The following is a 27,637-nucleotide window of genomic DNA, read 5'->3' as shown; positions in this document are numbered from 1 at the left end:
CACTTTGCCAACCAAAAGATCAGGGTAGGTTGTGATAGGAACAATTTGGCAAGAAGGAGCCATGGAAACAAAATGGAAGGACAAAGGTTACAACTAGGAATGAAAGAGCAAAAGAAAGCAAGAATGCACATAGTACACAATAAAAACACGAGCTTTGAGAACTATAATATAAGGTAAATAATGAAATTTACTAAGGGGCCTAGATTATAGAAGAGAAAGTAAAAATCCTCATCGATTGCAAGAATAGCTTGCCCACTAACTCATGATCCTCCTTCACATGCTTAACCACCATCATTACATTTTCAAAGTCTCACCACCATTTAATGAGACAAGATTTGCAACTCATAGGAAGACCACACCCCTACCACCACAACCACGACCCCCAACAAGTTCTACCAACCACACTCCCCTTGACCACAACCTAGGAAATTTCCCTTTGACATCCTTCAAAATTTTAGGGGCTATTTTCTTTCACAAAAACCCTCAAAATTTTGGGGGTAAATTTCTTTCAAAATTTTAGGGGCTAATTAGCATTCATAATAAAGAAAAATACCAGACTCATTCTTGCTCAATAGTGGGCAAACCCACTCTTGATCACGGGGCCAATGTAAGGGGATAGACTTATATAATACTAAAGTATCACCATAGACTAATCACAGTACTCTCCTAAAGAGAACCACGGCCTCTCCCTACAGAATCCAGCTATGGATCCTCCATGTACTTAAAACCTGAACCACAAATGCCTTTCATGAGACACAAGAAAAAGTAAATAAAGTAAAACTATAGTTTAGGGAACAAAATAACTGAAAAGCTAATTGTATGGAAACTATTATCTACCATGAGAAAACATGTAGTAGGAGATTACGGGCATGGGAATCAAAGCAAATATGTTCCCTACATCATAGCCCAACATGTGTCCTCATCAAAGAGACTTAAGGACTCGAGCCCTTAACTACCTGATGAATATCTTTGAATTCTTGGTCCTCAAAAATATCTTGACTACCTAAGGAATATTCCAGAATCCTTGCCCATGCACGAAGCAAGTCATCCCCCTCATCTATAAATAGCAAGGTTCATGATGTGAAAAGGGGCTTTCCATTGATTCCATCATTTCTAGCTTTCAAGTTAATTTCTTCTTCTCAGACTTAGGCCACTCTCTAATCTCTCTAACCCTAGCATCACCTATCCTTTATTCCTCGAGAATTCCATTTTTATCTCTTTGAACTAGTCCCATCTATAACATCATTCATCTTCCCAACATACTCCCCAATATCTCTAGAACTCAGACCGTTTTCACAAATCCAAGCCTACAACAACTATATAAGAACCAAAACAATAGATGACTTAAAGAGACAAAGCAAACAAACCATCTACAGGTTAGAATTCTTAACCTACAAGGAAAACATCTCATAAATGCAACAATACCTAAACATGAAAATAAAATAACAAAGCACCAAAATATACTCACCTACAAGAGCTCCGAAAACGATTAAAGAAGGTAAAGAATGAAAAACTACTAAGAGAAACATATGTCACTCAAAGCGAGAATAGCTTGCCCACTAAGCCAAGATTAATGCTTCGCATGGTTAACCGCCATCATTACGTTTTTAAAAGTTCGGTCATGATTTAATGATTTAATGTGGTATATAATTCATAACCAACAAAGAAGAACATAAGTCTGACCATGGTTTTCAAAATCAGATCAGACCGGATAGTAGAACCTAAAAAATCGGTCAGGTGACCGGTATCGGTTTTCCTCAAAATTGGATTTTCTTTAAAAACCGTTGATTTTGGTCAATAAACCTCTGACCCGGGCAGTTAACTTTTCGAACTGTTCAAACGGTTTTGACCGTTTTTTATTTCTTTTTAATTTTTTAATTTTTTTGTCAAAATGGGCCAACCGTTCAGTTCAAACGGTCGGACTGCTCGACCCGATAACCAGACCCCCGGCTGGTTCAGTCTCCAAGTTAGTTGTAAAAACCATGAGTCTGAGGATTAGATACCACGCCTACGATATTTATTAAAATTCAAAATTTTCAAATTGCCCACCTAAATACTCAAGAACACCGCGACTGTGACCCTCCTCAAATTCTAAAGACCACCCCCCCTCCCCCCCAACCGCCCCATGATTGCCCTCCCTAAATTCTAAGGACCACACCCCTTGCCCTACAACTAGGGAACCATCCCTCTAACCCTCAGAATTTGGGAGGCTAATTTCTTTCAAAAATTCCTCAAAATTTTGGGGGCTATTTTTTTCAAAAATTCCTTAGAATTTTGGGGGCTATTTTCTTTCAAAAACTCCTTAGAATATTAGGAGCTAATTGGCATTTATATTAAAGAAAAAATACCAAGCCCTTTTTTTTTCTCATTATTAGTAGGCAAACCCACTCTTGAGTAAGGGGCTAATGTAAGGGGATAGACTTATATAATACTAAAGTATCACCATAGACTAGCCATAGTAACAATACTACAGGTTACAAGGTCGTCGGATCAGTAGTACTTGTTTAAAGAGGACCACAAACTCCCCAGCCATAGATACCCTTCACACTGAAACCTGAACCGTATACCTTTCGTGGGATGCAAGACGAAGCAAAGTAAATTGCGGTTTAAAGAACAAATTACTGAAAAGTTATTTGTATTATAGATATTGTCTTCCTTGAGATGACATAGTAAGAGCCCATGGATGTGGGGATCAGAGCAAATATGTTCCTTGCATCGCAGCCCGACACATGTCCTCATTAAAGCAACCTACGGACTTGACCCCTCAACCACCTAAAGAATATTTTGGAATTCTTGATCCTTAGAGAGCTCTTAACCACCTAGGGAGTCTTCTAGAATTCTTGCTCATACATGAAGTGAACCCTCCTCTTGTCTATAAATAGTAGGTTTCATGACGTGAAAAGGGCTATTCCATCACTTATGATTCTACTATTCGATTCATTACATTCATTCTGTTCAAATTATTCCTCATTCTCCTAGCTTTAACTGTCTGAACAATTAAGCACTTTAACCCTACCACCATTCCGTCCTTTACCCTCTAAAACTTCCATTTTCATCTCCCTCAACCAGTCTCATCTCTAACACCATTGTTCTTTCCAGCATCCTACTCCTTATCTCCAAAGCTTGGACCATCACCTATACCTCTAATGCTGGATGTTGTTGTTGTCGCTCATCTCTAGTAATGGTGGTGACATTTTTGCAAGGCAACACCCTATTTCTCTCCTACAAAACCAAAACTAGAGACTCTAATGTAGGTGTTGCACTGTGGAGATGGCCCAAGTTCTAGAGGTAGAGAGTACGATGCTAGGAAGAACAATGGCGTCAAGGACAATACTAGATTGGGAAGATAAAAGTAGAACTCTCAAGGAATAAAGGATAGAATGATGCTAAGGCTATGAAGATCAATTGCTTAGATTGATAGAATGGTTAGAGCTGAAAGAACAAAGAATTTCATGTGACTTAAGTTTGATATGGATGATAATCCCTTTTCACATCATGAACCCTACTATTTATAGACAAAGGAAGGGCTCACTTTGTTGGACAGTTTTTGTATGCCCTTAGCTTCAATCAGTTTTGATGTACTTTTGATATTTAATGTAAATAAATGAAGCACATGTTTGATTCATGTTGTGTGGTATACTTCTGTGTAAAACCCTAAAATTGGACACTTAATGAGACTTGTGTTGGTTTTAAATGTTCACAGTCGTTGAATAAGTCTAGGGAGATTTATCCTACCAAAGCTGACATTGGTGTACTGCTAACTGTTGGGGTGGCTTGTCTCAACCGCCAGGATGAGACCCAAGGCACATGTAGTGTAGGATTACTTGAACCCTTGAACCGAACCAGATTTCCAGTATTGCCCTGGACCTTGGAGATTGATGGGAAAAATTGGAAAATTACACCTGACCCCTAGACCCGATTATGGTACTGCACTAGGTGTCGGATTGGACTGTCTTTGATATGCCAATCAGTGAGATCCTTAGCGGGGGTCAAAACTTGGGTATATTGGGACAGTCTGAGAATTCATCTGAGTGGGTGATCATAGTGACGGGATCAACCCATTTGTCGGACAAAGGTAATGATCGGGGATGCACTCTCTCTGATGGAAACCAAACTGCCAGCAGTTTGATTTCAATCGTTGGAATTTTGTTTTACAAAATTTATGTATATGATATATATTTAAGTATGGTTTCAAAATGTTTGCAAATGGTTTTAATTTCCGGGATCCATGTAAGTAGAGAGTGCAACATTATTCCTTGCAATCGAAGGAGAGGTCCTCTCTTGTCGGGCAGTGCTTGATCATTATGAACTGAAAAGTTAAGTGTAAGGCCATTTGAGATAACACCTGATGCGCTAATCTTGCACATGCCCATAGTCCCTAGGTTTTTATAAGATGGCTTGGCCCGGGGACCACTTAGTGTAAGTGTTGGGCTTATAGGGTCCATATGATGGGCTCAAGAGGTTCACTGGGCTCTCCAGTGAATTCGGCCAGGCCTTATAACAGAAGCTGGACCGAACCCATGTGGCTAGTGTATAGATCAATACTTGGGTCCCACGCCATACAAAGAAACCCAACTGGGCAACAATTTGGAAGACTTTTGAGCACTTGATACTTAATAGGCCTAAAGCCCATTGCGAACTAGGCTGATTTGATCAGTCATTAACAAGGGGCGGATCTAAGATTAGGATGAACCCAAAAGCTTATCTAATCTGTAGATAGGATTAAGAAGAGTCATAATCCAAATACAGATTTGGATAAGGGCAACTCCTGATATGATCAGGAGATCTTTTCTTAATCATCAAGTAACTGGAGGAAACCCTATTCGATTTACAAGATTTCAAACCCTAGGGGATTTTACACAGAACACACCTTGCAGTTTTGTGAGATAGGATCTCAAAAACCCTAGAGAATAAAAGCAGTTCGCCATCTTCTTCTCTAGTTTCCTCCTGTTGTAGTCGCCATCATCTGTTACAGTTCATTTTCTCTGTTAGAGAAAGATCAAGAAAAGTTCCTGATATCAGTCTTTGTTAAAAGGTTGATTCGGTTTGGTGCTCATTGTCATCCAAAGGATTCTTGTGAAGATTTCAATGTGTAGGACGCACCCTACTGGTTCTGTTCCACAATTGTTGTGTCATCTTTAATAGGAACAGATCTTGATGCCTTCTTTGGGCGTGAACACCAACTTTGAGAAATATTATTTCTCTGAATCAAGTATAATTACTCATTTCACTTTTGGCTCAAATCTGGTTCAGTTCTGGTTCAAGTAAAATCTTTGAATCTTGATTCTAAAATAGGAAATGCGATTCCCAATTGAAAAGCAGGTAAAAAATTTTTGAAATTCACCCATCCATTTCGCAACTGTATTAGCGTCCATACGATGTTTTCTACCATCCCTTTCACACTTTGTGCTTGGGCAAGAATTATAAAATATTCCCCAAGTGGTTAAGGGCTCACTTAGTAAGTGGGTAATCAAGAATTCCAAAATAATCTTTAGGTGGTTAAGGGCTCAAGTCTCTAGGTTACTCTAATGATGTCACATGTCAAACTAAGATGTAGGGCTCACTTTGTGCTTGGGCAAGAATTAGTGTTATTAACATTTTTGGGAGTTATATTTGCTTCCTTATCAAAATTATGTGCATCCTAATCATTCCACCATATCCATGTGTTTAAAGTGTATTGGGAATTTGGGATACATATCCTAAAATTGCCTTACCAATATGCTTGCAATGCTAATATTCTGAACCTTAATGAAGACTATTACGACTATTACAATCATAGTTTCCGAAGATAAGAACCAACTATATAGCATCTACATCAAGAATTCAAATACTTTATACATCATTAGTCTTATCCTTCGTAGAAACCACCCGTAATAATGAATTTGTAAAATAGACGTGTTTATCAGAAAGAGATTCATCGTTCTTGCTTCACCTTGATTCTTATTTTATCAAAAAAAAATCATAATGAACTTTTGATAAAAGTTAATGTCTTGATCCGAGTGGCAATAGCATTTCTTATGTGCATACACATGGAATTCTGAAAAATCCAACCATCTAAAAGAAAGATAAAGAGATGGGAATTTTTCAAACGAACTGCACTCCTTTGTATATGTCAAGAGTCTATTGATGAAAAGGGGCTGGGGAAAGCTTGAACCCAATTTCTGCAACAATAAGTATAAGCACAATTGAAATCCATAGGGGTCGAGTTAATTCAGTATTTCTTGAAACTTGATCACTCCCTCGGATGAACTAGTCTTCCAGAGTAAAAATTACATATGAAAATATGCTACCATATAAAAATATCATTGCTTGATGCAGGGGTAAAATCCTGGGCTCATTAGTGTGAGAACAAGGGTTTGAATCTATGAGCAATGCCATTTTGTGCACAAAGAAATTAAAGAAGAATAAAAGCCAAAAGTTAGTACTGTACCCAGGTGTCGGGGCAGCTTTTTCTTAATCCCAAAATTTTCTCCCAGTGTGTGTAGGGGCAGCCAACATAGACTTTATTAATAATGCAAAATAAGACAAAATCCCATGAGGGAGGAATGTAGAAGCCTTACCCCTCAAGAAAAGCTAAATGCAAGGGAGATCATGCAACCACAGAACATAAACTAGCCATGTAAAGCCTCTAGATTTCAGATGGTTAATTGTAAATAATTATCAAGGGATAACAACCACAAAAGCACTTGCTCATTCTTGGAATATCACCAAAAGAAAATTATCTAAAACGTGATCAATCATCGGTTCTTCCCTGTAGTCTATAGTGTCTCCTATGGAATAGGGGACTCTTATCTGCTGTCTGCATCTGGTTCCGCCTTGATCTTTAAAACCCTTGTTATACTTCTAATATAAGGCCATCAATGATGATACATAACTCTGCCTCCACAGTGCTCCTTGCACAGAAAAGGCCTCCCAGATTCTACAACTGAACGGAATCAATACAAAGATTAACCCTCACCCACTCAATGTAACCCTGCAACTCCTTATCAGAAGTTGCATCAACATTTATCCAAGAGAGAACAATGATTGACTTCCTCCATTTAGAATATCCAAAACCAGAGATATCGGAACTTTGAAAAGGTAAATTTAGAAGATTTCATGCATCAATTTCCACATCCTCCTCTAAAAGGACAAAGTCCAGGAATTTTGTATAACCTGCTTGTTTGGATGAATTTTTCAGAAAATTCTTTTATTGCATTCATCACAAACGAGTCTAGTAATGTATTTCTCCATTTAAAAACATAGAAATAGAAATCTTCATTTTTTTTCATATTACTAGGGCTGCAAACAGATCAAATTAAATTGGATATATCTAAATCCAAATTTGATTCATTAATCTTTTGATTCAAACCCAAATCTTATCCATCGGATTAAGATCAGGTTCAAATCAAATTCAGATTGAATTTGGATACTGAACATCATTAATAAAGTAAACTAAAAATTATCAAAATATTATATATTATTAATAAATAATGTAAAACTGATTTTGATATTGCATATCATGTATAGAATGAAATAAAAATAACTTCTGGAAGACTTGAACCTGTGACTCTACACAACACTCAAACCAACTTTAATAAAATAAATTTTATGTAGATGTAATCAATATATTCAAATATCATCGATTAGATCAGATTGGATCGGAAGAGGTGTATCCATATTTGATCCAATTGTAAATTGATGGAATTCAGATCACCCTTAACTGGATCAGGTTCAAATTCAGATCACATATTTGCCCCTTGTTTAGCTAAAGCATCTGTCATCCCATTTGTTGTTCTTCCTACCCACTTAAAGGTAATACTTAACTCCCTTATTAAGCATTCAATTGCCCCATATTGTGCTTGTAAATCCAAGGGCTTTGACTAAGGAATTTTGTCCAAGAAATAACCACCTGGGAGTCCCCTTCCACTTCCAGCAGCTGGAACCCGAACTGCTTTGCAAATTTCAATCCTTGAAGCAACACCAACAGTTCTACTATCAATGAGTCTCCTTGCTCTAAAGGGGCCCAAATATAGTGCTAGCACCTTACCTTTTGAATATGGAAAGACACCCCCTAAACCATCCCTTCATTTCGCAAAATACTTCCATCAAAGTTAAGTTTTACACCATTGGTTGCTGGTGGTCTCCACTCTATCAATCTGCCCTTTTCTTGAGGCAAGTGTGCCATTTCCTTCCATGATCTCAAAATATAAATGAGAAATCATGGAAGGTTTCCAAGGTCTTCACCCAGTGTGCAACTTCTACTTTTATGGTATCCATGATCTCCAACTCAGACCTACTCTTCTCGTTGAAAATCCTCTCATTCCTTTCTTACCATATAGTCCAAACCAATGCTGCTTTCCACATTATTCTTCCTCTCTTCATTGAATGTCTCAAAAAATTGGGATCAAAGAGACCCACCATATCCTGGGGATCACTAAGTTCAAGCAAAGAATCCAACAATGGACATTGACACAGCCTTTATTAATTTGAAGTTGCATTGCAAAAAATTCATTCTGAGGGATCAGGAGATCTAAATAGGTTAAATTGACAACCCCTCAACATTCAATATGATCCATCCCTTCCTTCATTTGAGCCTTTGTATCCGTTGCTACCTCTTCCATCATTTGTCCCTTTGTATCCAACGCCACAGCATTAATATGATCCACCTAGTTTCTCTGCTAATATCCCTGTATGACTTTAAGATCATGTTCCATCCTAACCTCTGTTTTCCCACCGGAAAGCAAACCATTTGTCTCCTGTCGTTCCCAAACCACTCAGTTAGGGCAATAAACCACACTTTCTTCTTGTTTCTTATTTCCACTTCAAAGAACTTCCCTTAACTCTTTGGACTCTTCCTCCATTCTTGTGCTTTAAGCGACTTGCATGCCCCTACCAAGAAAATTTTGAACTAAAGTAAACCATCTTCCATCAAGAAGACTGTAGCCTTTTTCCCTTCTTGCGTCTTCAACATCTCCAACCCTCTTGCTCTTATTTCTTCAACAATTAAATCCTTTGCCTCCATCTTCTCGCCTACTGAAATGCTCTCTCCCTAGCTTTCTCCATCTTCTTGTTATTTCTTCTTTCAAGTAATTTATCTCAATATTGTTTACCCTAATAACAAGAGTTCTCTTTCCTTCTAATACCTATTCTCAACACCACATTTTTGCTCGGTCCCTTTACCCTACCTCTTTATACCTTCTATCGAGACCCCAAAACTCGAGAACATAACCAAACCAACCTGAGACTTGCCAAAACCCAAAATTCCCTATCACGTGTAAACCACACGAGAAACTTAAAAACTAACAAGAACATTGAGATCAACATTTCACACTACATAATCTTTAGTACCCTGACCAGACACGATCCCTAGACTTGGGAAACTATAACTTAATTACACGTTAATACATGACCAAACTCCACAAATCAATCGTTCATCACACTTTCTCTCCAATGGTTCCAATCTATGCAATGTTAAAACCTTGACTCATGAAATCAAATTTGACACATTCATTGCCTCAAGGATACTAAGATACAATTAACCCCCAGATGTCACCTTAAATCTACGACAATCAACCATAAAAATACCAAGATTTCATTTTAACAACATTGGGTGATTAAATCTCAACTCAAAATTCCCTTGTTTAACCTTCCGATCAATAAAGATTCCAATTTGATGTTTATGGTATGCAAGAAATCATAGCCCAAGCAACCAAGCACCCCTCATTAGGTTCAAAATCCCCAAAACAACCCACCCATCAAATTTCATGACCTAATTCCTCCATTTGACCATTAAACAAGCAAGATCCATTTTAAGCCTCCATATTGGTTGATGAGCCATAAGATAAAACCTTGACTTGAACTAAATCTTTCAATCCACAATTTATCAAAGATTCGACTTATCCATCAAATTTAGGACATTCAAAAACACCTATTCACCAAATTTGATCCCAAAATTCCCTCGTTTGACCTACCATCAAGTTGAGATTCTGTTTTAGCAAATCTCATCGATTAAAGCATGTCATAACGTAGATCTCTATCATCCAAGATTTATTTAACCAATCACACCTTACCACCATCTTTAGAGACCCAAAAAAACCAGTACATCAAATTTCATTGAAATCTTGGTTTAATTGATTAAACCCTCAAAAATCCTCTAAAAAGCATAGATCAAGATTCTTATAAGCTTTTCTGAAACCCTAGACACATGGTGGACGAGTTTCAGACCTGCCCCAGCCTTCCCTCTCTATAAATAGGGTAGAAATTGAGCTCTACAGGCAATTTTTTCAAAGAGAAGAAATGAAAGAGAGAACCCCCATTTTAATCCCCAACCATTTTTAGTAAGAACTTGAGAAAAATTCTAAATCTGGGGTTAGAACTTTCCAAAACCACCCAATTTCTCTGTGCATCCACGTTCTGACCTTCAAGAAAAGAAAAAACCCTCTCAAATTTCACTCTTGCATCAAGAAACAATTGCAAGTCATTCTCTTGAAGTTTTTGAAGTTGTAAGCCTAAAAAACTCCCATATTGAACTGTCATTTATAGCTTGGAGAGAGGGACGCCTAACACTTTCCCTCTCCCAATCCGAATGAATTTGGAATCTCTTGGTTGAATGCCTCATAGGTGGAGAATTGGAGTCACTATTTTTCAAAATAAAATCAATTTTCTAGACTTCATAGAGGATTCATTTCCTCTTAAATTAAATGGGTGGTGACTCCTTGTTTTGAGCCAACCATGAGCTTTCCATAACTCACATCTATGAAACCATCATTCTCAAGACCACGATATGGATTTGGGAATGAAACTGAAAAGACAAAAGACAATTTAGTTCACTTATTTTCATTTTATCTCTACCCAACCTTGAACTATTCTAAAAGTATAATTGAAGTATTTAATATAAAATAATGTTGTGGAAAGAAGAAAAGAAGAAAATGACAAAGATCAAAAAAGTATCTGTGGGTTGATGTGCAGATTTTCATTCCTACATAGAACTATGTTGCATTGACACTTCAAAATGGGTGTTGAAGTAAGGAACCTCAAACACTAGGACTAAAATTTGGACACGAATGGTAAACTTGCAATTTTTGATAATTTACCAATCTTTATTGCTTAGTGTGGTCTGCAATGATTTATGCCCTTTCGATAATTGGCCCATTATTGATGCAATATAAAAGATGTAACTTAAAGCTACAGTATAGTATTTGTCCTTGAATCCCTTTTTCATGCTTGCAGATGCCAACACCTTGTACTCAATCATATTCTGGAACTTGTACCGATATCCATGTAACATAGGAATGAAACACACTGTTTAGCAGCATGGCATACAATGCCTAATTCATGTTTTCCAAATCTTAATTCATTTATTTTTTTCAGTTAAAAAAAAAAAAAAAAAACTATCAAGTAGTAGTAGAAAACTCCTATTCATAATTGTCAAGGTGACACCTAGGAAACAAGGTGCCTCTTAAATGCTCACCTTGCCTAATTGCCAAGCAGTTTTGTACATTGTGTTACAAAATACTTTTATATTCTTAATTTTGAGACTATAATTATAAAATAGACATTATTAAACTAAATTAATCATTTTGTGTGTTTATATACTAATTTCTTTTTATAATTTTCTTATTTGTTATGGTTTAATCAACATAAACATTGGATCTAGAGGTGAATCTGAGCATCAATGAGAAATATAATGAGCATCATTCCATATAGAGGCAAATATAACATCAATTGATGGCATACCTGCAGTTAAATGCACGATGTAAATGTTTTTAGAGGAACTCCAGGATTTTGTTTCTGTATTGTTTACTCATTTATATTACTCAAAAGCCTAACTGCAAAAAAAACTGCCAGAAAAAGGGAAAAAATGTCTTCAATGAATGTAAAAGACAACCCTAAATATACTAAATTGAGTGATAGAATCTACAGTGAACATAAATATAATGAAGGAAACTTCAAGTAAGGAATCATAATTTGAAAGTAAGATACGGAAGGATCACCTGCAGTTAGGCTCTCAGAGTAACTGAATCACTCCCTTTTTTCTGTGTATAACATTCAAAATTCAGAAATTGCCCCATTTAATATAGCAGATATGAGACTTAATTCTCTCATCTCTCCATATCAAGTTGTTCCACCATGAGAGTTCTCCTCTGATCTCAACTGGAGTTCTTATCTCAGTTACAACAAGTGGAAGTTCCTTTAGCTCTGGACATTCTCTCACTTTAAGATCGTGCAGAGATGGCAAGAAGCCATCATATATAGTTTTCAACAGAGGTAGTTCCCAGAGGAATAGTCTCTGTAACTTTGGAAGTCCTCTACCAAATAGTATCTGTCCAAATATATTTTCTATCTTATCACAAAATTTAATTACAAGTATTTCAAGGTTTTCTAGCCCCAAGGTTGATGAGAAGACATTGACAAGACGTGGACAACATTCCAAATGTAAACATCTCAAGCATGAGAAGTTCCCAGGGCGTATGTTTCCTTCACATATATGCCTTAGATTTGCAACATTAGAGACCCATAGTTTCTCTAAGCTGCTTAAATCCACATCTTCTTCTACAGCCTCTTGTCCTCCATCAATGCAGTCCATCCTATGGCATTTCTCTATCCAACATTCTTTCAGTAACCTGGTTCTTTGAGCACCCAAATCTAGTAATCGTGTAATGAAACTGCAGTTCTTTAGTGAGAGGAGTTCTGTGTGAATAAGTATCATCTCAATGCCACTGGGAAAGTAATGAACATCAATGAGCTCCAAAGATCGAGGATAAGGAACCTCCAATAATTGGCAATTCTCCGATTTATCAGGAAAGTGTCTATTCCTGAAGTAAAGTTCTCGAAAACAAAACTTCGTTCTTCGGAATGAAAGATCTTTATCTCTATCCCATTCCTTGGTACCACAAATTGAAAAATGGAATTGTGGGAAGTATTGAAACCATTCTTCTAAAAATTTTATAGAGCTAATATTACTTACCAAAATGTCAGGCCATCCAGTTGGTGTGTTGGAAATGTTGTAGTCCCAGTTTACAACTTCAGGTAACCACGTTATTTCTCCCCAGTCAACATCTCCAAGCTCCTCCAGGCACAGTAGATCAAGCTGCTTCAAACAAGTCAATTCTGAGGTTTCATAAGGAAATTTTACAATTTTAGTCCCTGAAAGATCAAGAACCTCCAGTTTGCTAAGTTTTCTCAACGAAGGCAGCCCTACTAATCTGGAACAACATTTCAGCAGTAACTTCTGGAGATTGGTGAGTTCAGATATGGATGGTAAGCTTTCAAGTAATGTATAAGATAGGTTGAGTATTCGAAGTTGATGCAAATTCTGAAAGGATTCCTCTTGTAATTCCATCAAAGCACTATTATGAGAAAGATCAAGCTGCTCAAGTTTGGTAAGTGCTTTTAGATCTGGTACACTTTCAAGTAACGTATATGACAGGTTGAGTATGCGAAGTTGATGCAAATGCTGAAAGGATTGCTTTTGTAATTCCGTCAAAGCACTATTATGAGAAAGATCAAGCTTCTCAAGTTTGGTAAGTTCTTTTACATCTGGTAAGTTTCTGAGTGGACAACCACTTAATAATAATTCAGTGAGGTTCCTGAGCATAGAAAGTGATGGTAATTTTCCAATTTGACTTCCAGAGAGTTTGAGTATTTGAAGGGAAATCATATGGTCAAAGTACTTTTCATCAATTATCCTCAAAGCTTTAGCACCTGAAAGATCAAGAACTTCTAGTCTTGTAAGTTTTTCTGAAGGTGGAATGGTTGTTAAGCTTGAGCACTTTGTTAAAAAAAGCTGACGGAGGTTCATGAGGTTAAGAAAGGATGGCAACTCTTTAACAAAGCTTTTCGACAGGTAGAGTATTTGTAGGTTGGGCATAAACCAAAATGACTCATCTTGAATCCCATTCGAAATTTTGGTATCTGTAAGATCAAGCAACTCCAGTTTTACAAGTACTCTTGGATGTTGCAATGATTTTAAGCATGTACAACCCCTTAATAAGAGCTGATGGAGCATACTATCATTGTGAAAAAATGGCAACTGTTGAATTGAAGTTCCAGAGAGGTTGAGAACTTTAAGGTTAGGCAAACAATCGAGGGTTGGAACTTCACTCAAAGTGCTAGCATCTGAAACATCAAGCACCTCAAGCTTCTCAAGTGCCTTGATCTGTGGAAATTGTCTTAGCCTTGAACAATTTGCAAGCAAAAGCTGGTAGAGGTTCTTGAGATTGCAAAGTTCTGGTAAGATTTCAATTGCAGTTCCAGACAGGTTGAGAACTTGAAGGTGACTCATATAATTAAATGAGTTATCATTGCCAACTTCTTTTATACTTGCAGCATCTGAAAGATCAAAGACCTTGAGTTTCCTAAGAGCTTCAAGACCGGGAAGCTTTTCCAAGTACAAACAACCTTTTAGAAAGAGCTGACGGAGGCCAGTGATGTTAGAAAGCGATGGTGGGAGCTGTTTGAGAGAGGTTTCTGAAAGATCAAGGATTTGAAGATAATGCATATCGTCAAAGAATCCATCTGGAATTTCCTTCAAGGCCTTGCAACCTGAAAAGTCAAGCACCACTAATTTTCTAAGTCCTTGGATAGTGCTTACATCCTTAAGAGAATCACATTTCCTTAGTAGAAGCACATGAAGTTTCTCCAAGCCAGAAAGGGATGAAGGAAGCAATTTAGTCTTCACCTGGAGAAGGGCCAAAAATTGAAGCCTTTGCATGTGCAAAAAGAATGCCTCGGGGATTTCCCTCAACAGGCCATTTCTATCTCCTTCAAGAAGCAATGCACAAGAGTTGTAGATTTTTGACCGACTGTTGTATGCATTAATCACATAATCCATTAATGTGATTTTCTTAAAACTTCTCCAAATGCCATTTTTCAGAGGCTCAGTTAAACCAAGACCAGCTTTAGCAAAAATTTTACAGTGATATTTGTCTATTATGTGTAAGGCCATTTTTCTTATAAGATAATGCATGCTAACATGGTCATCCCTTTGTTGAATCATACCACGATCTATAAGCTCCCTGAGTACAGCATGACCTTTTTCATAAGTTTCCTCAATCTGACCAAACTCATCAATTAATCCTTCCATTATCCAATAAGTTACCAACTCATTATAATGAATATCACAGACTTCCGAAGTAAGAGTGGCAAAATACAAAAAGCAATTCCTTATAGAATCACTTGGCAACATGTTGTAACCAAATTGAAGCAACTGCAAGTATGAATTGCTGTTTCCTGAATTGACTGCAATATCCAATGCATCCTTCAGTGCTGATGAGTCATTGATGTCTTTCAGTGCTCCTGCTATCACAACAATCACCAGTGGCAAATGCTCACATTTCTCAACAACATGTTGCACAAGTATATTAATGTGTTGAGAAACCTTGATGCATTTATTTTCATGAAACAATTTTAATGCATCTTCCTCAGATAAAGAATTTAAGTGAAGAGATACATCCCCATCGATGGCTGTTTTAAGACCAGAAGTATTGGAATCATTTTGTCTATCTATTATATCAACAGAAATATCAGATCTAGTGATCAAAATCTTAGATCCATTTTGTTCATCTGGGTATGGAATCCCCAGTTCATCAAAGAAATTTTGAGAAGACCAATCTATATCATCCAAAATCAGAAAGAATCTCTTCCCCATCAGAGATGCAGAGATCCTTTCCACCATACTTTCCATACTCTCTTCTTCATCATTGTCATAGTCTGCAGAGTCAGTCACGAATGACAACTCCTGGGCAATCTTCCATATCAATCTTAACACACCACAACCTCTACCAACAGTAATCCAAATGATACTGTCATTGTCAAACAGATTCTCCTTAACGGCACGATGCATTACAGACCTTGCAGTCCATGTCTTCCCCACTCCTTCCTTCCCCCAAAGTGTGATAGTCTTAACATTCACATCTTTTAAATGATTCAGTACCTCTTCTATTTCTTGCTCCCTGGCCATGGTTGACATCTCTTGTTACACAAAAATCAGAACTGTCCAAGAAAGCCGTCCTAGTAATGAGAAAAAGAAATTTGACAATTATAAAATGTCTCTTCAGAACACAACATATCTATTACAGAAAAACCACTATCGCTATCACAATTTCTACTACCTTTTCATCCTGGAAAGGATCTATGGAATGGTGACTATAGCCACTCCATTCTTAATATTTTCATTAAATTGTTGAAAAAGTGGATAGCAATATCATAATCTCATATTGAACAAATCATGCAAAATGTGTTAAACAAATAATTAATTAAATAGTATCCGTTAAATACTTTAATGGCTGTAAAGATGGTAAGCAAGAATCTAGAGTCTATTATCTATAACAAATTCTGCTCGTCTTGAAACCCATAGATAACTCATCATGTAAAAAATAGAGGCAACCTCTTACAATATTGAATTTGAAATGTTAATCATATTATTCTCCAAATCATGTATGATAAATAAAACAATATTCAGTACTAAGAATAAGCTTACCTGCCAAAATGACAATCAATCTGTTAGAAATAGCATTTCTTGCATATATCAAGACCAGAAGTTTCATAGCACTAACTTCTTGTCATAAACAGTCTAAAACTTGTAACTTTTACAACTACAAACAATACATGTTAGGGTCATACAATACTAAAATACTGGTTTTCTATATACAGAGATCTATCTCTCTCTCTCTCTCTCTCTCTCTCTCTCTCTCTCTCTCTCTCTCTCTCTATATATATATATATATATATATATATATATATGATCAATAACAGAGTTCCATTAAAATTATAAAAGGATAATTACACCAGCTAGTCCCATAATTGTATAAGTGGTGTCGTAAAATAACTACTTACACCAAAGATTAATCAACACAAGCCTGTACTTTATCCATGCTGCAATTAATACTTGATACTGTTACTGAAACTGTTTTGCCAAATATGAGTCTGGATGCATTCCATGTTCTAATAGTACCTTCAAATCCAACAACTTATATCAAGATGACAAGACAAGGAGGGTGGATCAGATGTCTAAACTTTTATCTCTTAAGCAAAGGCACTTAATGAAAACCATGGTTCACAATATCAACGAGATTTGTCAGCACTTTCCCAAAATCTCATCATTTTGCTAGGGGAGAAACAAAATTTTCCAAGAATCCTTTTTTCCTCAGGCTTCATTTTGTTTGCAAGAAACCACTAGGAAATATGGAATATTCTTGAAAGATTCCATTTTCCTGTGTTTGTTCACCAAGACAGGAGTGGATGTTAAGAGAAATCGTGGATGCAACTTCCCAAAAGCCAGGATGTGGGGTCGCATAAAAAATGGTGAAAAGGAAAGTTGAAATAAAATATTTCAGGGCTTCTCAGAGCATAGTAGTCTTCTCCACTTCCTCCGCTGAACATGGTTGTCCTCTGGCAAACATTTCTTTATGATTTTGCATTTCCCTTGCTTGATCTGTAGCAGAAAACCCAGATCTGAAATGTCTTCACCATCTGGGTTCAGTATCTCAGATTTGAGCTTTGTTGTATTTAGTAACATAATCTCTGAGTTTAACTTCTTGTTAATTTCCAGCGCCACTAATGGCTCCATTATAAGTGAGGGTAACTGGAACTGTTCAATGGTGAGCATGGATCTCCATGCAAATCATTTATCTAATGACTCCGTACACCAAATCAGATGAGCAATCAATGTTGTGTTCTATCAAACCTCTTTCAGTTGCATATATAGATTCTTTTGGTGCCAGTTATAGCAACTCTTGAGAAATCAGAAGCAAGGGAAGCAAAAAACGGTGGGAAAGAGAAGCTCATAGCAACTCTTGAAAAATCAGAAGCAGTGGAAGAAAAAAAAATGGGGGGAAAGAGAAACTCATAGAAACCCTTGAAAAATCAGAAACAAGGGAAGCAAAGAACAGTGGGAAAGAGAAGCCAGTCTGTCTTCATATTAAGTTATGTTTAGAGTTACAAGATATAGACTCGTCTCAACTCACACACTGATAACAGAACATGTAACAGCTTTAACAGATTTATTACATCTGTAATTGTATCGAGGCCACTTATCCATTTGTCTTCTTAGTTCTTGCATATGTAACAGTATTGAGGCCACCTGTCCACTTGAAATAGATTAATCTGGAGCAATTTCCTGTACTTAATTGTTCTTTTATTTTGTAATTGTTGATGAAGCTGAAATTTATAGAAAAAATGAAAACCTTTGAAGGGATTGCCAAGTTTCTCTTTCTTTTGTATGGATTACATCTTTGGTTTGAACTTTGAGTGAAATTGCTAGGTTTGTCAACAGTTTGGATCCAAGGCCATATTTTGTAAATCTTTTAGTTTTGGATTTCTGAAATAATACACCATTTCAGTTGAAGCTTGAGAAAAGAGGTACACTTATTTGCAGTGATGTGTGACCTTCAAGGTCTCTACCATGGTCTTAACTTTTCTGGTAGTTTCTCTTTCTTGAAATGGCTGCAAGAGATTGGCTTCTGATTAGGGCCATATTGAGTTGGTTAAGACTACTCATTGCCACCCTAATACGTAAGGAAGTTCCTACAAAATTAGGGCTCTTTTCCAACAATTTCATAGTTTTTTGGATCACACATGAAGGGCTTTGAGCAATTGAAGAATAACCAATTACTACCTTTAGACTATACTTTCCAAAATCGAATGAACTGAATTAGACACATTTTCTCTCAATTATTTTCCCAGAAACCAAACATGGGAACAGAAATATTCCCACCATTTTCCCTTGCATAATTAAACAAAGGAAAATGAAAATTACACACGTTCTCACCCCATTTTCCAATCCCATCAAAATCTTCCTACAAACCAAACGGGGTGAATATTTCTGCTATATTGCCGGTATGTTAACAATATTTCAGATTTCATTGATAGACCAAACATTGAAGGTTTCAACCTTTAGAATATTTGTTAGAGACTCTATGATATTTCATTAAAATCATCATAATATTTTAAAAATCTTTTCTTAAAAGAACAAATTGTGAATCAATGATTGGATGATTGGCTTACTATTTTGATATAATTCACTTATTAAGCTACTTAATTCAAAATAAAAAGGGCACACAACCAATAAAAGAAGATTCTCAATCTTATAAAAACATATAGTAACAAAAAAGACAAAAGTAAAAAAGGAAAGTAAATGGCATATGTAATGAAAAGAAGATGGCTAAAATACCAAAAGGTAGACAAACAAAGATACCTATTTAACTCTCTTAATATTCTCTTATTTGGTTTATATAATTGTTTGCTATGGTTTTTTATCTTTAAATGTGCAATTATACTTCTTCTAATGATTCCTTGAGGTTTATTAACTATTTTCATGTCTTTAGAAAATTTCCCTGAATTTTTAGATTGTCCAGATATCTAATCGAAATTAGCATAATATCCCAAAAGTTCCCCCATCTTTGTGGTGAAATGCCCATTCATTTTGAAATTGCAAACGGATGCAAGTCTGTCCTTCAAATCTGATTACAGCAGCAAAGAAAGAAGAAAAAATGGTGATTACAGCAGAAAAGAAGAAGAAGATGGAGAAGAAGAGAAAAGAGAAGAGAGTTTAATGATCTTCTCTCCTCTCTCACTAATCTTTTTATTTAATCTAACTTAATTGAGGTTAATTAAATCTCTGCCCTTAAGTGGGCGGCCAGCTCATCAATCACTTCAAAGAAATAAAAAAGAAGTTAACAGGCCTATTAACAAATAAAACATAAACAGGACAATGTTTAATTACCAACAAGTACTAGGGCCCATCGGCCCAGTCTCCCTACACTCCCCCTCAAGCTAAGCATAGAAATCAATCATGCCTAGCTTGTTTATATAGTGTGTCAATTTTCCTTTTGGAACACCTTTGGTGAAGACATCAGCTAACTGCTCTTCTGAAGTAATGAATGGCAAGAAAACTTCCCTTGAAGCAACTCTTTCCCATATAAAATGTCTATCGACCTCTATGTGCTTAGTTCCGTCATGCTGGACAGGATTATGTGCAACATTGATAGCTGCCTGGTTGTCACAATAGAGCATCATTGGCTCACAATCAATACCCAACTTTCCCAAAAGTGACCTCAGCCACTAATTCTGACACTCTATGTACCATTGCCCTGTACTCTTCTTCAGCTGAAGATCTTGCTATTACAAACTACTTCTTACTCCATGAGACAATGTTCCCTGCCACCAAAGCACAGTATCCAGAGGTGGATCTCCTATCATCAATAAATCTAGCTTAGTTTGCATCAGTGTATGCTTCCAACTTCATGTGCCCATGCTTGGAAATCAAGATACCTTTCCCTGGAGTGCCTTTCATGTAACAAAAAACTCTTTCTACAACTACTAAATGTGTATCTCTAAGAGAATGCATAAAATGATTAATGACACTCACTGCATAAGAAATATCTGGTTGAGTCATGCAGAAATAATAACAACTTCCCAAGCAGTCTCTAGAACATTCCCCTATCAGACAATAGTTCACCACCAATAGCAAAAAGCTTGTGATTTAAGTCTATAAGGGTAGAGGTCGATTTAGCACCAAGTTTTCCAGTCTCTACAAAAAGATCAAGAACATACTTGAGTTAAGAAATGAAGATACAATCCGTAGATTGAGCAACTTCAATTCTCAAGAAATATTTGAGATCCTCCAAATCCTTGATCTCAAACTCAATGTTAAGAAACCTTTTGAGCATAACCACTTCATGGGTGTCATTACTAGTAACCACAGTGTTATCAACATAAACAATCAAAAAAGTTACTAAGTAATTACTTCTCTTCACAAATAAAGTATGGTCAAATTGAGTCTAAGAGATTGTTTGAGACCATAAAGGAACTTCTTCAATTTACACACCTTCCCTTGCATTTCCTTCCCATACACTCTTGGAGGTAAAGACATATAGACTTCTTCATGTAGGTCTCCATTCAAAAGGTATTTTTAACATCAAATTGATGAAAAGGCCAATCAAAAGTAACAGCTAGAGATAACAAAACTCAGACTGAAGTCATTTTAGCCACAGGAGAAAAAGTTTTAAGGTAATCAATACCATACATTTGAGTATAGCCTCTAGCAACCAATCGAGCCTTAAACCTCTCAACAGTACCATCAAAATGATACTTGATAGTGAATACCCATTTACAACCCACTAGTTTCTTCCCCTTAAGCAAGTCCACAATATCCCAGGTATGGTTCTTATGCAAAGCACCTAGCTCAGTCATCGTAGCATCCCTCTATTCGGGTTTGGACAAGGCTACTAGTACAAACCTAGGAATCACATGTGTAGAAATAGGGGCAAGAAAAGAATAATAAGTTAGAGAAAGAAGGTTGTAGGATAGGTGTTTAGAGATACAATGTGTTGTACACTTCTATTTACCTTTGCAAAGGGCAATAGGAAGGTCAAGGTCTGGGAAGGTAGTAGACAGGTCAGAGGAAGACTGACCTGTGACCTCAATAGTGATGGGAGGTGAAAGAGGCTCTGTTGAAGGAATGGAAACAACTTGCCCATACCTGAGTCTTTATCTTTGGTACCACCTTCGGACAATAGGATGTGAAGGAAACGTGGGAGGATGAGTTCGTGGAGGAGGGGAGCAAGAACATGTGAAGTAGACACAGTGGGAGGAGGTGCAATAGAAGTAGAGGACTCAACAAAAGACGCAATAGGAACTGGAAAAGGAATAGCATGGGACATAGCAAACGACTCCTCAAAATACTCCCCCTTAAGAGAAGTACCAAAGAAAGGATTAAACTCAGCAAATGTGACATCTCTATAGACAAAATGAGTGCCACAAATTGGATCAGAACAACAATATCCCTTCTGTGTAGAGGCATATCCTAGGAAGACACTTGTGTGCCTTAAGCTCAAATTTGTGTCTTTGATGGTTATGAACATGCACATAGCATGTGCACCCAAAAACTCAAAGAGGAATTGAGAAGAGATCCTCATATGGAAAGAGAAGGCTAAAAGGGGTTTTGAAACCCAGAACCCAGGAAGGCATACGGTTAATCAAGTATATAGTAGTAAGGACAACATCCCCCCAAAATTTAATAGGAACATGAGATTTGAAAAAAAGAGGCTTCTAGCAACTTCAACCACATGGTGGTTCTTCCTTTTCTGCCACTCCATTCTATTGTGGAGTGTAGGAATAAGAACTTTGATGAATAACCCCAAAGGCCTCAAAGTAGAATGAAAGTGTTCCAACTTTAATAAAGAAAAGAAAAGGTGAAGAAAAGGATAAAGGAAAGGAGGAGAAGATAGGAAGAGAAAGAGAAGGGAAAGAGAAGAAAATGAGAAGAAAAGAGGGAAGACTAGCAAGGAAAAATCTAACCCACACATCCTTACTGTCGACCCAAGTTATATTAGCATTCTAGTAAAGCTGAAATGACTACAATACCCTTAGGTAAGTTACAATAGACATAAGAGAAAAATAACATGAAAAAGACAATAATGCCCCTATTAACTAATTCTAACAATTCTAACACCCCCCCCCTCAAGTTGGAGAATATATATTATAAAATTCCATCTTGTTACAAATATAATCCATCCTTGAGCGACCCACACTTTTAGTAAAAATATCATCTACTTGGTCTTTAGGTTTAACATAGGGAGTAACAACCTCTCCACTTGTCACTCTCTCTCACAAAATGGTAATCAATTTCAATGTGTTTGGTCCTTTCATGAAACACTAGATTGGAGGAAATATGTGTTGCAGCTCGTTTGTCACAAAACAATTTAATGGGTTGACAAATTGTGATATTCATCTCCTAAAAAAGATGCTTCAACCAAACTAGCTCATAGGTAGCAAGGGCCATTGCCCTGTATTCAACTTTAGCACTACTCCTAGTAACCACACTCTGCTTCTTGCTCTTCCAAGTAACAAGATTTCCGCACAAAAAGGTATAATAACTTGTAGTAAACTTCCTATCCATTGGAGACCCTACCCAATCTGCGTCTGAGTACCCTACTAAAAACACATCTCCCCCTTCCTTATACAAAATCCCTCAACAAGGAGCACCCTTTAGATACTTCAACACCCTCATAAAACCATCCCAATGAGCAATTGTTGGATTTTGCATGAATTGACTAAGGACTCCAACACTAAAGGAGATGCCAGGCCTAGTGATGGTAAGATAGATCAAATTGCCTACTAGTCTCCGATACCTTGTACAGTCTTCTAATGGCTCCCCCTGATTATCAATCATCTTCACATTGGGAACCATAGGAGTTTCAACTAGCTTGGATCCCAACAATCCAATTTCATCCAACATATCCAAAGCATACTTTCGTTGGGGCAAAGAAATTCCCCACTTCGATCAAGCTAACTCAATTCCAAGAAAATACTTCAAGGTTCCTAGATCTTAGGTTTGAAAGTGTTGCTGTAGGAACTGTTTCAAATCATCAATTCCATTTCATTGCTAGTGAGAACAATATCATCAACATACACTACTAGAATGACTTTCTCAAATGATGAGTCCCTAGTAAACACAGAGTGATCAACACTGCATTATTTCAAGTCAAAGTCTTGCACTAACCTGGCTACTTGGGAGAAAGAGAGAAGTAGTCGCTCCTATCAAAGCTTCCCAAACTTCCTCAAACCTCAACTGCCCACTTCTGAAGATCAAAAGAAACCCCCCAAGCCCTAAGTGTCACACCCAATCCTTCTCCTTAACCTGTAACTTGAAATCTCTCTAGTCGACTAGGGTTTTAGGCAAAATAACAGCTTCACTTCTTGGTAATCTTCAGCCAGATTCCAACTCTCCAAACCCTCTACCAACTAGGCAAACAGTCCTCTAATAGATTAGAGACTTATCTCTCCATACACTCTTCTAATCCAAGGGTGTATGGGAAAAGAAAGAAAAAAAGAAGGAACTACTCTGATACCAAGATGCAAGTCTGTCTTTCAAATCTGATTATCAAACTCTGGTTACAGCAGTAAAAGAAAAAAGGTGATTACAGCAGAAAAGAAGAAGAAAGGAGAAGAGAGTTCGATGATCTTATCTCCTCTCTCACCAATCTTTTTATTTAATCTAACTTAACTGAGGTTAATTACATCTCTGCCCTTAAGTGGGCGGCTCGCTCATCAAACACTTAAAAGAAATAAAAAAAAATAGAACTTAACAGGCCCATTAACAAATAAAACATAAACAAGACAATATTTAATTACCAACAAAGACTAAGGCCCATTCGGCCTAGTCTCTCTACACAAACCATAGTGAAAACCAGGTGGCTTGGCCTGCCCAGGTGATGATGTCACCATGGACTTGCAATTTGACAGAAAATATGGCTTCTTGATGGAGCACTGAAGGACAGAATTTATACAGCCAACACCAAATAGTTAGGATTAAGGCTAAGTGGAGTTGAGACAAAGGAGTTTGTTTTGTTTTATGTGTTTCTTGGTGATATCTTATCACCTTAGGTTGTATCCATTTTTCATTTTCTTTAATAAAATTTTTACTTACTTTCAAAGAAAAAAGTTACACTGAGGCAAGTCACCACATAGGTAACTAGAAGTTAAATGCATTTATTACCATAAAAATAAAAGTTAAGCTGCTATAATGGTATAAAAAAGAAGGTACCAAAGTCTTCTTTATAAGAATGAAAACAACTATCTTCCAACCAGTCAGACCTAAACTTCTAAGCATCTTCTACAAAAAACAGAAAAAAAAGAAAAAGGAAAAGAGACCAACTGTGATAACTTTTGCATGTGAGTTATTGGGAAAACAATATAGCCAAAGCATATTTTCGTTAATGTGACTGGTATCTTTTGGTATACTATTTTTTCATTAAAAAAGTAGTATACCAAAAAATAGCACTGAAGAGAGGGCAGAAATTCAGGATAGCGGAATCCTATGATGTTCACAAAAACATACTCTTTTGATACTACTTCTCCATCTATTGAACCGATTTATGGTTTAAGATTATTAAAGCTGCCTTGTAGCCATAGTATGCTAAGACCCTACAGGTATCAGTACGGATTGGAATATGGATGTAGACAAGTTGACCATACATATGGTCTAAAGAACACTTTTAACTCTTCTGTATTGCATTCATCTGAACTCAATTAAGATAGTGTTACAGACTTACAGGCATGGACATAAATCCAATGACTCAATACACCAAGGTCCTTCTTTCAATAATATTGAGGTTTTAGAGAACTTCAATTAATGTAGCCAATGACTTTTTATGGCTAAAGGAGCTTAAATGCTGTATAATATTTAAGAGTTATTATGAGACTAGGATTTCTTTATGGGCTGAAACGTTGGCTTAATTCAAGGTCTGAAATTGATGAAGGTGCAAGGAATGCTAGATGTGGAAGTGGAGGGAGACTGCCAAACTGTAATGTATTGGATGAACACCTGAGAACTAATCCCTTGGGAGTTTAGGTGCCTGGTGAGACAGACTAACTATCTAGGTGCCTCTTTGAACATTTCATTCAACTGGGTTCCTAGAAGTGCATACATGCTAGCAGATTCTTTGGAAAGAGCAGGGGTGTCAAGGGAGCAGCTAGAATAGGGACATCCAGTGATGGGGTGTATTCTATAATAAAATGATTATTTTATACTGTTTTGTTGCTATATTGGGACTTCATTTTGGGAATTATTGTACTACTTGACTTTGATTAGCAGTTGGGTGGTTCTTAATGAAATATTTTAGTTATTCATCGAAAAAAAAAAGAAAAAAAAAAACTATTGGCCATATGAAAATAGGAAAATTCAAAGAAGGAATTAAGTCTTTACTGAAAGCCCAATAGATGTATGCTTAAGGAGAAGAGATGAAGATTTAATGATTATAACATTTCGTGAATGGGCCATGGATTTTAATTTTAGGAGATTAGTGATCTATGCAAATATAATCTGTTTCTTTTGGAAACCTAATGTGTGTTCACTTTAATTTAACCCCTGGTTGCAATTATTACCCGAACCAACTAACCAGCCCCTTTTTCCAAAAGCTTCAGATCACCACAAGTCTGTTTGCTAATAATCAGGTCATGTGTGTTAAACGGCTGCTCACAATGAATGAAATTAGGCATCCTTATCTGGTTTGGCTGATCAGTTTTAAGATCCAAGCATTGGATGAATGAACATCACCTCTAAGATTTCCGGTGACAAAATCAAGCCAACCAGATCAATATAATTTAGTTTCAACAATCACATTCTTTAGAGACTATCAGGAAAAAGTGCTAATTCAGATAGCTGGTCGCAATCGGCTAACTAATGAGTTTTCCATAAAGGAATTAATAAGTCCCATGGGTAGGATAACCATGTCCTCTAAGCATCATCAGAATTCTCAAGGTAAGTAAGCCGTCCAACCGAGGAAGCTATTATTTATGCATCATCAAAACCTCACCCATGCGAAGCATTTCTTTCAATTTTAACAAGTGTATTTCCGTAGCAATTGATCAAACGGATTAAGATCATAAAATTCATTCGGCCAAAAGAAATCAAGACAAAAGATGATTAATATTTATAGGGTAAAAGAGATGCAACTTAAAACTTTCAAGGCTCCTTGCACTCGATTTTTATATCTCCATCATGGCAAATACTTATGAAAATAAACATAAAATCCCGTGTACAAAGCAAAAACCAGAAACAGACCAACCTGAGGACCTTTGGCCACGATAGGTTGCACAAAAACGCTCCAAGCTTTCCGTTGGTCCTCGAACAGGTAGTAAAGATTCAAGCTTGTGTTTATCAAGAAAGAAAAGGATTCAAGCCTGTCATGCACACGAAGCTAACAACCCAAAACAGCCAAGTCGATCCCCTTATAAGCTCACCCCACTACGGAGAGGTCACATCATTTTAAACTACCCAAAGGGTAAACCGGTAAAACATTATAGACAGCCACCCCGTAGTTCACTTACCCTACGTCCCTACCCACCCTGTAGGGGACCGCGAGTGTTCGACTTCACTCACTTCTTTATGCATTCGAACACCGTTGGAAAATTACAAGAGAACGACACGCGTTCCTAAGCGCATGTGCATACTATACTCGTGCAATGATGATAAACAGACGTTTAGCACAAACGTTGTTAATTATTCCTCCGTTCAAACGATTTTCCCTCTTCCCTTCTCTTTTTTCCCCTCTTTCTACCCAAATTGAGTTCACCGAACCCCTGTTCTGCTCTCCTCTCCAATTGTTGAAGACAAAAGGCATCACCGGCGGTCCTTCTTCCACCGGTGACCGGTGATAGAATGCAGGTAAGCCTTCCTTCTTTGCTTCTCAAAACATAGTCTTCTCCCATGAAAAGCCACTTGACCTGACCCTTATTATTGATGGCAGCGATATTCTACTGATGACTAATCCTTGGGCAATTGGCAATAAATCTTGCGTAATACCTCCTTCCTTTTGCTTCTCCGATAATAAATCTAAGCTACCTCATTATTATTGTGTGCATAAGGGAGAATGCTTGCGAAAAACATGTCATTTAGAATATTCTTAATAGTTTTACCTATATAACAGCGACATTAAAAATAAGTAGGGTGCAGAGTAATAAATTTTGTTTCTTGACAATTGGCAAGATTTTTTCTGTCAATAAAAATGTGGTAGATTGTTAACACGTTTAGTAATTCTTGTATTGAGAAACTTACCAACAACCAATATCCATAAGTAAAAAATGAAATAAGTTCAAGTAGCATGAATGACCCAATGTGCAAGAACCGTTTCAGTAGGCATCAGACTAACAA

General features: G+C 36.9%; 1 protein-coding gene across 10 annotated transcripts in view; it reads right to left on the bottom strand.

Moving 5' to 3' along the window:
• Nucleotides 1-27,326, bottom strand: part of LOC148846058 (putative disease resistance protein At4g19050) — a 54,312-nt gene extending 26,986 nt beyond the window's left edge. Inside the window, exons 1-5 of one of the 10 annotated variants that reach the window (XR_016102024.1) lie at nucleotides 26,553-27,320; nucleotides 16,819-16,936; nucleotides 11,976-15,993; nucleotides 11,719-11,822; nucleotides 5,706-6,925 (exon numbers count right to left, since the gene is read on the bottom strand). Coding sequence is in view for 1 of the 10 variants with exons in the window: in XM_088953815.1 (XP_088809941.1) it covers nucleotides 12,038-15,952 (3,915 nt within the window). In the remaining 9 variants the exon portion in view is untranslated. Of the gene's footprint in view, nucleotides 1-5,705; nucleotides 15,994-16,818; nucleotides 16,937-26,552 lie in introns of those variants that run through there. The other 9 variants (XR_016102025.1, XR_016102026.1, XR_016102031.1 and 6 more) reach the window with 9 other exon arrangements.
• Between the last annotated feature and the right edge of the window lie 311 nt (nucleotides 27,327-27,637).

This window comes from Nelumbo lutea, chromosome 7 (assembly GCF_056320005.1).
Source record: "Nelumbo lutea isolate HS-2025 chromosome 7, American lotus-T2T, whole genome shotgun sequence".
NCBI lineage: Eukaryota > Viridiplantae > Streptophyta > Magnoliopsida > Proteales > Nelumbonaceae > Nelumbo > Nelumbo lutea.
This window is presented reverse-complemented; position numbering and strand designations above follow the sequence as displayed.